We start from the raw sequence: 13,318 nt of genomic DNA, 5'->3' as shown, positions 1-13,318 counted from the left end.
ATAGAGTCCCTTGCGCATATATTTTTAGTGAAATACAATGAAGTAACTGCCAATAGGTTTTAAGAATGTAAAGTCTAGACTCGGCTCCCTTTGTTCATTTGCGACTGGCTTCTTGAGCCAAGTGTATCTTCATTGGGTGGCTGATGAACTAAAATTAGGGCCTGATCTTTTGGAATGGGACTCAATGGGTTCATTGCTCCTTTGACTTCTGAATAACTTGTGTGTTGTATTCTTCCTGATAGTAAGGGGTTGCAGAGCAGGTTCAAAGAAGTATGTGCTTACAGAGTAATATGATTTTTTCTCAGTTGTAACACTTCTGGTAATATTTATTCAGACAATACTGAAGTTTTCTTGCTTATTCTGTTCACATTCTGCATGCCTAATGTCACCCTTGTCAGCCATGGTCCTTGTCAGCAAGCATTCTGAAGCAGTACAACTAGTCAGTGATGGTGTTTCCAAATTAGTATCTAATAGCTGGGAGAAGCCTTAGTTACCCTATGCCTAGCTGTGAAACCAGAGAGGAAACCCATCAGTCTTTTCTCCTGCAGCAAAACTGGGAGTGAAACAGCATTGCAGTTGGATTTGCCCTGCTGTCTGTGAGTTCAGTTTAAGAACAAAGTGAAATAAATACTAATAGTTTCAGAGAGGAGAGACTTCCAGTTACAATATTTAATATCAGAACCATTCTATATAATAGCTATTTAAATGGTTAGCTGGAAAATTTAATAAAACTTTTCATAAAACACTGGAAGCATATATGAGTATGTGTGAGAGAGGAGGAGGAGACATAAATTCCTGTTTTAAAAGAGAAATATTGCCAACAAAGGAAGGTAGACTCATGATGCTATTCTGGAGTTGTTATTTTGTATTTACTGATTGGGAGTGTCTCTTTAATTCACAAAAATATTCACAGTGTGAGACTGCATTTCTAGGAAACACTAAAGCAACACCGTTGGAAAAAATTTTTCTTCTGTAAATGTATAAAATAGACATTTTTTAAGTGTCCTCTATCCCCTCCCAAACAAATCAACACTGAGCTGTGAGCAGTCTGACCTGCTCCAGCTCTGCAGGTGCTGGGGTTGTGATGGAAGCACAGGGGACTGAAGCAGCCACTGCCAGTTCAGTCACGGAGCCATCTCAGAGCAGGTGCTGAGCTCTGCCAGTGCCTCAGCCCGGGAAGCAGCCCCGGCTTCTTGTGCCCTGCCAGACTCAAGCTGGCTTTGCCTGTACCTGCTGGGGTTCATCCAGCTGATCCTGTGTACAGGTGTGACAGCAGCAGTGGGAGAGACTTTGAAATTAGTAACACATTGTGCCTGTGGAGTTTAGATGCTCTATGTATAATCAGCACAGAGTGAAGCTTCCATGATTGAATGTATTTGTAAGTGCACATATTTCTTATTATGTCCTGCTTATACCCTTTTTTGTCTTTTTTGTCTTTTTTTTTTTTTTTTCGTTTTTTTAATGTTAAAAAAGGACCAACCAGTCAGTTCCTTAAGAACTCCCTTTTCTGGAACTAAGGGTTTGAATTTTTGGAGGGTGGTTCCAGAAAGACTGTTCCTGGCTCTTATGACAGGAAACCAGCATGGATAAGTTCAAATAAGTTGAATCTAGGATATGTTTCTAAATACAGCTCTCTTAAGTCACTCCTTTGGTTTAAGGGGCTTCTCTTTATTAAGGAAAAGTGTTTGTAAGTTTAAGTTCTATGGATGTGTAGTTTTTCAGCAGGTTAAGGAGGAACAAAAGGATGCTCATTAATCTTCCATGTTTAAACATTTTCAAGTTCACTGAGGAAAAAGCTGGCTAGAAAGTCAGTGTTGAAGCTCATTTGTTAATGTTTGTTGTAGGCAGTTGCACTGTCGTTTCTTTTTTGAATCATTCTAACATCTATAGAGGATGTTAAAAAGTGGCATAATCTTTTGAAGGCTAACGGAGTTACCTCAGGTGCAGCCATGAAATTGGAGACATGTCTATTGTGACAAGCTCTTGCTATTTTAGCCGTGTCCATCAATGTCATAAGGAAAGGCCTCTGATAGAGTTAAGCTAGCATGAAAATAGGGGAGAGTATTTTGGCAGTCTTTGTGAATGGATTACTTCTAGCATAAAGACAAATTACTGATCATCCTCATAACCTCTTTTTCTTCATGTTAACACATAATTCTCTAATTTTGTGTTTTTCTGTTGGGTAATGGTACTGCTAATTCATCCTCCCAAACTTCAAGCATGAAATTTTCCTGCTTTTTCTTTGCTGTCTTCTCTGTTTTGTTTTACACTGAACTGTTTGTCATGTTGGCTAACATTTCACTGTACTTCCATCTCTTCAGTAGCTCTCTCTAGATTATAAAGTGTAGGGCTGGAATTATTTTTTTTTTTCTGGATCTGTATAACTCTCTATGGGCAAAGTCTGAGCCCCAGCATGGAGTTCATATTGGCTGTAAGAATTCAGAGAATGGATGTTCCACTGTAGTTTGACAGTCATTTCCCATTAGTGTTACAAATTGAGCAATGTGACCTGTAAGACTTAGGAAAATTCATTGTAATACCAGAATTTCCTCCTTTACATGTAAGTATATTATTTATGGCATAATGAAGTGTGATTATTGTCTAAACACTTTCCTATATTGAATACTAATCTGCAGAGAATGAGTGGCAGCCAGGAAAAGCAATGCTGGTGGGAAAAGGCGCTCTATTCTCCCCTTTTTCCTGCGTCACAGTGTGAAGGTAAGCACCTCTGCCTGTTAGAACTAACTTGCTGTTGCACCCATGTTAGAATGAAATGCTCCGTGTTACAGATTGGAATTGCTGCATATGAATTGGATTTACTGTCTATATTCAAAAATCCCACACCAGTAAGCTTCCACAAAAATCTCTCTGAGAGAGAACTGGGATGCTTCAGTTGCATCTACTGTAGTAGACTTCTAGCATTATTCTAAATTTGTTTGAAAAGGAAGTGGCTTTAAAATGATCTTAACATTTACACAAATCTACTTAATTCCAAAGCCTGCAATTAAACAAACAGAAAATCTCTGATTATGAAAATACTTTATTACATTCTTTAATGTTTTGTCCTGAAAAATACTTATTAGGTAGGTAAGTCTGTAAGAACGTGAAAACATGATGGTTACCTTTTATGGGTGTGCGTAAATAATATGCCAGTTATGTGTGGAATCTCTCTGAGACTGGGAAGGAGAGGGATTTGCCACATGGCCACTCCTTTCACACTGACAGTCTGTGAATTTTTCTGCACAGAGAGCAAGTCCAGCCTTAGTAGGCAGGCTGCTCGTGACCAGAAGAAGCAGGTGTGCTTCCAGCACTCCCAGGAATCTGTAGCATCTGACAGCTGAGGCCCAGGTTTTCAGTGGACCGGCAAGAATCCAGGCAGCTTTTTTTGCCTACATACTAATACACCTTTTCTGGGGAGAAGGCAAGAAGCTAAACAAGATCACTCTGCATCCTGAATTGACAGGATCTCCGGTGCTTTCTGTTGGTACAAGCTCAGGGTGAGAAAGTTTTGATCAGAGACCCGGTTCCTTAATAATCGGAAAGTAGATTAGCCAGTTACTATATTTGAAGCGCAACTTTAAGTGCAACCAACTGAACCGTGGTCTTGGTTCCAAAACGGCCTTACTTTGGTGTTTAGGACAGTTTGGGTGACCTTCAAGAACACGTTAACAGTTTCTGCAGTCCCACCCGTGCAGGAGCAGCTGTGCGCTCGGAGCCCGCCCCGTTGGCGAAAGCCGTCAGTGTCGGAGCGGGCGTTTGGGTCCCGCGGGGCCGGGGCTGACCCCTGGCGGCGAGCGCGCGTCACTGCGGCAGCGCTTCCCTGGCGGGGGGAGCGCGGCCCAGCCGGGGCGTCTGTCAGGGACAGCAGAGCCAGCCTTCGCTCTGTGCGGCTCCGCTTCTAAACAGACCGGGACTTAATCCTCACAGCTGATGGTACTCTTCCACAAACCTTTATCTGTATCCAGTTTTCAGTATGGGTACTTTTTATATGTGGGTGTTGATGCATGTGATCCATATGTATCTATCGACGTGATAGATGTTGATATTACATATATAATTTTACTCTGGTAAGTAGAAATCACAGCCATTCATGTCAAATGGGGTTTTTGAGTTTCAGTGAGGATCAGGCTACTGTTTCAGCATATACTGTGCGGGTATAGAAATAGGAGTGATGTGGAACACAATGCAATATCAGAATTGAAAAATGTACCGACCCATTCATCATTACAAAAGAAATTCTTGTTCTTTGGTATTTTAGGTGTTTTCATTAACTAAGTAGCTTCTTCTTTTACTATTACTTATCCAGGTAGGATTTGATGAAGCTTCTGTGAGGTATTATGCTGATTTCATTATGGGTGTCAGACCATAAAAACCCCCACAAGCACAGAGTTTACATGGCATAGAGTGTGAATTCCAAGAATACTTCTCTGGATGCTTTAATTTATGGTAAATGTAAATAACAGTGTTCCTCAATTCTGTTTTTTCTTCCTTTGCATCTGAAACACCCCCACAAAAACAATATAAGAGTGCTATACAAATGCCAAGGGAGAGAATGGTGTAGGAGAACTTGCAGATGTAAAGGAAGTATCCAATGATGATGAACATCTTTTAGATTTTAATATGGTAAGTTTGTCAATGGTTTTGGGGAGGAAGTTTTTTACTTATTTTATAAGGGTGGGCTACTCCATCTTTCCTTTCATCACAGTTCTTAGTTTACCCTCAAATTTCTGCAAAAACCTTCAAAAGCTTCTCTTCTCTTACTTTGATTTTTTAACCTCCTCTTCATCTTGAACATCCTTCTGAAAGTTTCTCAGGGTGTTGTACTTTGGGGAGTACAACCCTTTGTACAAACAGCTATACTTCTAGTAGATAAGCAAAGCCAGTTTCCTTTGGGAACGCTTGCCATTTGCTTGTCATGAGTGTTAAACATGAGTCTTCTTTTCCTTCAACTTCTAATTTCAGTAAGTGTAGAGTGAGCTGAAGTGCACTTTGAGGGCAGAAAGAACCAGTAATTAAAGGCATAAAGATAATATATGCTGAGTACTGTCCTTATTACAAGCAAAAAACCCTGATTTTTTTTCTCTAGGGAAAAAATTTCATGTGCACATGTATTTACTGATATACTTTTAAACTTCATAGTGATGATAGTGCTTAGTTTACATTGTGACACACTTGCTATAGCTTTACTCATTCAGATGAAAATATATTTAAAATAGATTTGCTTGAAGTTTAGTCAGATCTGTGCTGTGTTTTCTATTTAATACTTACTATGAAGTTTTGGAGATAACTTTTACAGTAATTTTTCTAACATGAACTGTGATAAAGATACATCCTGAGTTTACTTTTGATTCTCTTGCTGTTTTGTGCAAATCCTAAAATTAAGGAATAGGAAAAAATTATAAAAGCCCCACCTTTTTTTCCCTGTTGTTCTGCAGTCCTTTCTACGTATTAGACTAAGTCAGGAAAGGGGAGGACTTGCCCTGTAATCGTGGCATCTCTCTTGGACAACTACAAAACCATATTACCTCCCAGCCCAGAGAAAAGCAAGCGTGTTCTTTATTGTTCCCCATCAACACTGTCAGTTTAAATCCTTAGGTTTCTTCTGTTTATGAAGCAAGATGTGCAGATGATATAAATGCTGAGGCAAAACCAAATGGCTTCAGGAAGAAGATCTACTCCAGTGATAGCTCCAGCTCTGAAGACACAGCTTCAGAAGGTGGAAGCGGATGGGCTGATCCGTGTGAGGAGGAGCTTTTTTCTCGAACTCAACTGTAAAAACTGCAGAGTAGAAAAGATGAGTGAAAAGTAACATGAGATGGAAAACTATCTTTCTTGAGGGTCTGTAGCTCTAAAACAACAACTTGAGTTTCCTCTTCAGTTAATGGATTCAGATGTGTATTTATCTTTCTCTTCTTGCTTATTTTATAGATGAGGACACAGCTGTCCTGTTGAAGATTTTTTTTTCCCAAAAAATACTGTTAAATTCTTGGCTATTTGAACTAGATTAGATTGTGTTGTCAAATCAAGAATGGATGTGCATGTGCTTGTCTTAGTAGTACCACTGCTTTTTTGCATCTTAATTGCAGTTATTTTCTTTCGTAACTGTAGCCCTACCACTATTACGATCTTCTTAGCATCGCAGTGTCTACAACTACTTCTGCTATTCAGAGACTTCAGCTTTCTGCACATTAGGCTTTGTTCTTTAAGAACTGGGAGATAAATACTTAACACTGTAATCTATCAGTGCCTTTCTGAATGCAGGAGAAAAGCATGAATGACTTGTCCAGTCTTCATTCAGTAAATCTCATAACTTTGAAGTAGGAACAACAGGGTTGTGCTTTAGAGACTTACAGAAACTGTGTTTTCTATCCTATGATTCCCCCCTCCCACAAACCAACACTGAGGATACAATGGTTTGTATTTTTGCTAACTGGAGAAGCCAAGGATTTTTTGTAGGTATGGAGGCAATGTGGGGTTTTTTTCATTTTTTTTCTTTTTTTTTGTCCTTTTTAGCAGTTTGCCGATGTGGGGCAGAAGTTCAAAAAGAAACACCAAAAATAATAAACCACTGGGGTGATGTGTGGATTGTTGTGAATTTTGTTAATGAGTAATGAGAATGTTGTCTTGTTGCAGATGAAGGCATTCATGTAACCTGCAAAAGCATCCTGTAACTGAACTTGAGCCTGAATGACTGAAACTCTCTAAAATGCTCAGAGTGTTCAATGTTTAAAATGCAAAGGGTCAGTGCTTCACTTGAAAGAAATCCTGTGGCTGCTGCAGTTAGCTGCTGTTGTGGCTGTAATTTAGTAAATCTCGTAGTTCATTTTGTGTTTCTGAGAGAATGTGTGGGGCAAGTTATGTGTGTGGTGGGTGGGGGTAGGGAAGGTGATGACTTACAACATACATGTGTGATTGCAGTAGTGATTGTTGCTTTATGTGACTTGCTTTTAAATTTTCTTTTGTTAACTTAGAAAGTCAATACATTGTCAAGTTGCATCTGTACAAGACTATCAACTCCTTCTGCTTTTAACACATTATGCAAAATGTACAAGCCAGGAGGAGCAATATTTACAAAACTAAACATTCTAAGTTTTTACCAACTCCTAGTTTAAAAAAAGACAACTAACTAGTCTACATGATCACAGCATGTCTATAACAACAGGAAATGCAGAAGGTCCATTACTGACTCGAAAAGCTTCACCATTATTTTTTACAGGCAATAAACCTCACAAGAAACATAGCTGTTTGAAATGTGAGCTGAACTGCCTTTGAAATATGTTCTGTGCTAGAAATGCTTTCTGAGTAACTGGGTTTTGTTGCCTTTATTCAATTGACAGTGTAAGAATTTAAATACATGGTTGGGAAACTATGCCGGTCTTTGTGCAACGCTTTTGGTGAGATCCTTATTAAAACTGGCTTGGTTGCCCTTATCCAAGGACTTTCTTTTGGCCCTCCTCTTAGACTATGTTTTAGGGTTTGTATTCATACAGCAAATCTTTTGACACTTTACAGTTTCTTTTCTTAATTTATTTGCAGACTTTGAATAGATTTTTAAATATTTTACTTTCTTCTGGAGCTTCCTTGAGAGGTTGTTTAGCACCTGCACTGAAACTAGCTAACTGTAACAGGAAAGGAAAAAGAACTTTACACACAAGTTCTTCAAATCACTACAGTGAAGAATGGAATAGAACTTCATTTGAGAACAGGAAATGACCAAGTGGACATATTTCAAACACAAACTTCAGCTCAGTTAATTCTGGCTAGAGCTTCTTCATTGGTAAGAAAGGGCTCAAAAGTAACAAAGGTGTTGCTCATAGTTACACTGTGGCATGTAATGATTCCAGCACCTTTGCAGAAAATAAAATCCTATATTGAGCTTGGGCAATAACAAATTGTCTTTACTTGTTTTCATAGCTTAATGGCTAAAGCTCTAAGGCTTTCAGTGAGAGTTGAAGTGTGGCTTTTAGTTTTTCTATATGGATAGAAACACACATCAACAACAACAAGAAGAGCATCAAAGGTTGGCATACGCTGAACCGCACTGTGGGATGAAGCGCATTGCATATCCATAGCATTGAAGTATCAGTTTTCCATTCCTGGGCTGAAATTTGTTTCTACTTTTTGCTTCAAGTGGTTGTATTGTTCTGATTTCACGTACACCAGAGTAACTGATTTTGTTTTCTTGTGGAGTTACTTAACACCGAATAAAAATATAAAAGGACAATTGGATGGTGTGTGTGTGTCTTCATTTTCTTGGGCTAACATGTGTAACTTAGATACACCATGCAGTTAAACATTAAATACTATGGAGAAATAGCATGACATACCTAATTTGGGAGTTCTTTTCATTGCTGTAATTTTTTAAACTATTTTTAGGATGGAGGAAAATGAAATACATTGCATATGTTCTTCAAAAAAATAAGACAAAATGAGTTTTTTCCACACTTTATATCTGCAGAAATTAATTTATAATGACAAATTCATGTTTAGAAGACATGAGACCTTTTTAAAAGAAAAAAAAAAAAAATTCAAACCCAAGCACACCCAGACCCTCTCTCACATAAGTTACAGAACTTGTATATATTATATATATATATACTATATATATATACTATATATATAATATATACTTGTACTCAAGTAATATGGGACTAACCCAGCAGATTCCTATTTCTGCTTTCAATTTGTGTTCAGCCATCAAGTAACCAGTATCTCACTTCTACTTACAGAAAACTATATCTATAACAACAAAGTCCACTTTCCTAATTCCATGGACACACCTCCTTTCAGAGAAAGGAAAAAAAGCCCCAACAGCTCACATTCTACTTGGTGGAGCCTTCTGCATTTTGTTGCTCTAAGTTTGCAACCAAAGTGACCTGGGATTCTCTACAGAATGATTCCAACCTCTGCTGAATTAGAAGTTCAATGAAAACAACACAGAAACACACACTTGGAAATAATGGAAGAGCTTTTGTTCAAACTTGGTAGTTGAAACTTTTAAAGGCATACATTATTTTCAATTATTTCTTAAATACAGCAGAAGTAGTATATTTTCATTGCATTTATAGAAGATAACTTAATAGAAGAACTACATTTCATCAGTCAGGCTTTTCAATTTCTGTATCTGAATTAATATTAAATACACATACTGTAAAGAATTTGTTTCCAGTTAAACAATGCTGCTTTCATGCAAAAACTACCACTATACAGTCCTAGGCAGTAAGTGCTGGCTGTAAATGCATGTCCCACTGCCTTCATTAGAGTGTCTGATGTGAAAATACATGGGAAGGCAAGGCAGTGAACCTTCTGGAAAGCCAGGATTCCTTCACAATAACTCATTCTTTCCCTGCCAGGACCAGCATAGTTAAGTATTATCCCCAATGAATTAGTCATTACCTTTCACGTATAACATCTCACATAATTTTCTGTCATTATCTGTGAAACTAATAGCAAAAAGACTCCAGAGGTTTGGGACAAAGGAATCTTTACTGATACATTTTAGCTTCCTACTCTAAGACTTGTGTTCCATTGTTCAAGTTCCTCTCAAAATGTAGTATTACATGCAAATGCTTATAAATTTTATGGTCCAACTCTACTCCAATGGGATGATAATGGGATGAACAGGAAAAAAACAGCTGACAGATCTGGCAGTGGGCCAACATGCTGCTGAGAAAAAGCCACTGAGTGACAAAACACTGGTGTCCCTGCCCTACTTCACCTGGGTGTAACAACTTCACCTATAAACAGTGAGGACAGAGGCTGCCACTGACACTGCCTTCTGCCTGACAGCCTTCCTGCAAGGCAAATGAGTCTGGAAGGACCGTGTCTTGTCATTACTGTATTTGCAGCTTCTCCAAGAACGAGGGGTTGCAAAAGCAACACTAAGTCTCTGTGTCCCTCAGTAGTGATGCAGGCTCCCTTCTGTTAACAGCTAACAGCCATTTAACTGCTTGTCACATAAAGATTTTGGGATTTGCTAATGAAGAGTTAACTGCCAAGCATTTCTGCACAGGCCTTATTTTACTTATTACTTATTTTACTTATTTTACTTATATTACAAGCAAATAGAGACACAGGAGAAGCAGCAACTCTCCTTGTCTCAAAACAGAGCTCTCAAATCTTTAATTTCTTCTAAAATCATTCTGAGCAATCACACCTGGTAAAAATACTGTTAAAAAGTATAGATGAGTACTGAATTTTCAGATTCATCTCTGCTTTCCTGTTCATAGCCATGGAAATGTTCAGGCAAAGAACAGTAGGGGTACAGTAGCAGTACTTAAGGCAAATACGTAAGCACCACCTAGAAAAGGAGATGCCATTTCCACTGCTGGAGATTTCTAGGAATGTATTAGACAAATGTGTCAGAAACTATGTAAATGACCTACACAAAATTGTGTAGTTTTTTCCTTTACCGATCCCCAACTTATGTTTGAAAAAAAGTACAGCTTGTGTGTTGTTTAGGCCTATTGTCCAAAAAATAATTTGCCTCATTAATCTCTACCTGCTTTGATGGGCCAGCCTGATCCCTTACAGATATGGAACAGAAACTAGTGTTGAATTTTTCATTTTTGCAGTTATTTTATTTGTGCAATAATGAATATTAGTAACATCCCTTATGTTTCCAATACCCTTTTAGTAGGAATTTGCCTTTTTTCTTATATCTCATAACTTCTAATTTTTTTATTGATATTTGGCTTTGCATTGTTCTCACTTTGCAATGGAGTTCTAGCCATCATTTGACTCTGGAACCCTCATCTATTTGACAACAGAGTCTTCTTCAGGAAGGCTAAGTTGTCATTCAAAGGTTTTAAATATTTTTCCACCATTTTTCCTGTAATTGTATTCAGTACAAAAATTTTAAATTATTTGAAGCACTGCAGATCCATGGCCACATAATAATAGGATTTGTTACCTGCCCAAACTGAATGTTACTTACTTTCGTTTGTCCTTACAAGGTCTGGAAAACAATTGATTTTTAGTCCAGTACTTCTTTTTTTTCGTAGGGAGTTCCAATAGATGTTGCCATGTTGGCAACTGCTACAGCATAGATCTGTTTTCTTTTGGAAATGTAATTTAAATTGTGCTTACTTAAGAGAATAAATCTGTTACAGAACTCCAGCTTTTCATTATGCAGCTGTGCATAATAACAACCGTTTCCTTCTCTGGCGTAATTTAGTAAAGAGTGAAGATCTGCAACAGAGGTACCATGGAGGCTTTGATAGCAATTATTTATGGGCACTCAGGATTCTGCCATTCTGAGATATTATACAAGGAGTAATATTTTTAGGTTATATAGTTTTACTCCTTCACACTTTATTATTCATGTTGCCTGTCCTAAACAGCTTGTAGACAGTGATAGAAACAATCCTGTCACACATTGTGTTTCAGTAATATCAGTTCAAACATGCTGGAAAGTCCCACATGCTCTTCCCCTACCTTTCCTGCTCTTCATTTTCTTGCTGTCTTGTGGAGGGGAATGATCTTAGTCTGTTCTTACCCAGTGATAACAGAAGGGTTAACAGTGATGGTAGCTACAGACCAAGCTTCCTCACCCTGTATTAGGTCTAAGTTCCTATAGGAAGAGGCAGCCTTTTGGGATAATGGCATGTTCTCCAGCTGTTATTGGTTCATCCCAACCCTGTTAAAATGGTCTGGTGTACACACAGTCCACCTCTATGGAAATGCCCATGTACATGGTGGCCATTCTGAAAATGGACTGCTATCAAATACAGACAGGCAAAAATAGTTTTGTGTGAACAAAATTAATTTCTGATGAATCTGAAGTAGAAGAGCATAATATTAATTTCTTAACAGCATCACCATTTGCTTCCAAGGTATTGAATTTTTTACAGAATTATTACCCTTGTCATTGCAACGAGTCAGTAGAAACCTGAATTTATTAATTGTTCCCTTTTCTTGTGCCAAATAACATGCACAAGTTATTTCACTGTGCCTACAGGTAATTCTGTAAAGCAAGAAGGAAAAGGAGCAATGTCTCCTGTCTGTGCTAACATTTGCTTTCAAGAGAGAGCTACTCTGTCTCACATTATGATGGATAACTCAAGAGTATCCAGCACTGCCACACTTGGTACCTTGCACTCTGGCTTGGGTGAGCTAGAACTGCCTTAAATCAGTGATAGCAAGTGGAGGCAGGAGCTGTTGGTCAGCTCACATTCAGCGAGGCACAGCTGTTCTACCTTCACAACATGCTAATCTTTGGTTAACTACAGAAAAAAAAAAAAAAATTGTCCTCTAGCTTATGACAGAGAACTACTGACTTTCAAGAGCCGCACAGCAGATTCAAATGAAGCTCAGTTTGGCTGGCTCTGAAAGCTGCTTGCATCACACTTGGCTTGTGATGAATGAAAATTCTATCTAGATGTTCTCATCTAGCTCTTAAAAAAATAAATTTGAAGTTGTATCAATTACAAAATTGCTGAAGCTTCAAAACAGAACTGAAAGCCTAAGCAAAGAATGCTTTCTCATATTTACAGGCATAAGAAGTATGACAGAAACTTGTATTTGTTCCTTGGCTCTAATGAAACAGAGGAAAGACTGGTATTTGGTGTACTTTTATCATGCGTAGTATATTTTGGAAAAATCACTGAGACAGAACAGCGTACAAACTCTTCATGCTTTCTTGCAGAATAACCATAAAATTGGGATATTGAACTCTGCTGGCATGAATATAAGTCTGTATAACAGAGTTTTTAAACAGAGTGTTTAAAAAAAATTAAAATCTCTAGCACCAGTCTATTATTAGACATGTAGAAGTTTTTTTGCCCACTAGGTGAACATCAATTGCCAGTTTGAGGCTGCTCTATGTAACATTTCATTTCACACAACAGCTATAGGCAAGACACTCTTAAACAAAACATGGTTTTATCCCAATAATTTTTATAAAATTAAGTGTTCTACATGTTTACTTGACCCTGAATCAGTGGCAGAGCACTGATAATAACTATGTTGATTAAGTGCCACAATTAACTTCTTACCATGCTTCTGAGGATTTACTTACAACCCACGTGTTTGGACTTTAAATTCTGCAGAGCTGCTGCAAAAGGAAGGTGCTAAAGGTCCCCTCTGCACTGTCTTATGCTTTTATACTTCCTGTACCTGGCAGTACCTGTTCTGTTTCCTTTTAGTAATTAGCACATGCCACACTTCAGCACGGTTAGTGGTGTGACACTATTTAGTCACAATGTGAGCCCTTCAGCTTTTCTCCATACAGAGAAATAGTAATACACAACGTTTGCAGACAGAAATTTACCTTATCTGGGATGGTGAGGGCATGAATGACTGATACAAAGTGCTAGTG

At 38.2% G+C, this 13,318-nt stretch overlaps 1 protein-coding gene across 6 annotated transcripts in view; it reads left to right on the top strand.

Annotated features, from left to right (window-relative positions):
* The window catches only part of KIAA0232 (KIAA0232 ortholog), a 63,739-nt gene extending 55,510 nt beyond the window's left edge, over positions 1 to 8,229 (top strand). For 5 of the 6 annotated variants that reach the window (XM_014260775.2, XM_088056064.1, XM_014260767.2 and 2 more), the window contains 3 exons: positions 2,637 to 2,718; positions 4,526 to 4,623; positions 5,596 to 8,229. In XM_014260775.2, the coding sequence (XP_014116250.2) occupies positions 2,637 to 2,718; positions 4,526 to 4,623; positions 5,596 to 5,775 (360 nt within the window). In that variant the 3' untranslated portion in view covers positions 5,776 to 8,229. The remainder of the gene's footprint in view (positions 1 to 2,636; positions 2,719 to 4,525; positions 4,624 to 5,595) is intronic. The other variant, XM_014260781.2, reaches the window with a different exon arrangement.
* The last annotated feature ends 5,089 nt before the right edge of the window (positions 8,230 to 13,318 follow it).

This window comes from Pseudopodoces humilis, chromosome 6, assembly GCF_049639895.1.
Source record: "Pseudopodoces humilis isolate 2021_Gansu_Grassland_sample_001 chromosome 6, ASM4963989v1, whole genome shotgun sequence".
Taxonomy (NCBI): Eukaryota; Metazoa; Chordata; class Aves; order Passeriformes; family Paridae; genus Pseudopodoces; species Pseudopodoces humilis.
The sequence above is the reverse complement of the archived record's forward strand: the minus strand, read 5'-3'. Positions and strand labels throughout refer to the sequence as shown.